Genomic DNA, 876 nt, shown 5'->3' with positions numbered 1-876 from the left:
TACTTTGGAACTCTGTATTTGGGTCTCTCTAAAGCAGGGGTTTTCAAACTTTTTGACTTGTGGACCTTATGAAATTTATACATAAATATGAAATTTATACATAAATATGAAATTTATACATAAATATTTGCTTAAAATAACATATATTTTTACATTTATTTATTTAACAGTATTTAACAAATAGGTTTATTGTCAATTAAAAGATTTCGATTAAAAAACATATATAAAATCAAATTGCCCATAAAAAGTATTTGCTGTCCACGGACCCCGTCTTGTCCTTGCAGACCCCCTTGTGGTCTGCGGACCACAGTTTGAAAACCCCTGATCTAAAGCATCTCCTTTGTCTTTTTAGTCGTCGACAGTGATAATGTTCTGCCAGTCATTATGTTTCATACATCCTTGTACTATCTTGTTGAGTATGTGAGTAACTAACGTGCCCTACTTCAAAATATATGAAAAATAATAATGATGAAAGTGGTATTTACAGTGATATCATAATAACGTTAATAATAGTAATAGTAATTGCAGTAAAAGTGGTGGTGGTAGTAGTATTATTATTATTATTATTATTATTATTATTATTATTATTATTATTAGTAGTAGTAGTAGTAGCTGTGCAACTCTGTTATTTGATATTTAAATCATTAATTCATTTACAACCACTGTTTGTTCTTTCAGATGATTAGAATGAACTTTCCCGTGATCCTCTTGTCCAATTTCTCTGAGTCTGAGACTGCTAGGCTGGCATCTCTCGTTCAACAATTGAAAGGAGAATGTTTAGTGATGGAGGTAAGTATGTTCTTCTCTGAGGTGTATTTTTTGTTTATTAACGTGTATGGGGGGGGGGGTTTAGTTTTATATCTAGTCACGTAAGCC

At 31.4% G+C, this 876-nt stretch overlaps 1 protein-coding gene across 2 annotated transcripts in view; it reads left to right on the top strand.

Annotated features, from left to right (window-relative positions):
• The window catches only part of LOC106878844 (SMC5-SMC6 complex localization factor protein 1), a 76,914-nt gene that overhangs the window by 18,768 nt on the left and 57,270 nt on the right, over positions 1-876 (top strand). For both annotated transcript variants that reach the window (XM_014928186.2, XM_014928185.2), the window contains exon 2: positions 679-789. In XM_014928186.2, coding sequence (XP_014783672.1) covers positions 679-789 — 111 coding nt within the window. The remainder of the gene's footprint in view (positions 1-678; positions 790-876) is intronic.

The sequence above is a fragment of the Octopus bimaculoides genome, chromosome 25 (genome assembly GCF_001194135.2).
Source record: "Octopus bimaculoides isolate UCB-OBI-ISO-001 chromosome 25, ASM119413v2, whole genome shotgun sequence".
Lineage (NCBI taxonomy): Eukaryota > Metazoa > Mollusca > Cephalopoda > Octopoda > Octopodidae > Octopus > Octopus bimaculoides.
Note: the sequence above shows the minus strand (reverse complement) of the source record. Positions and strands in the feature narration are given on the sequence as shown.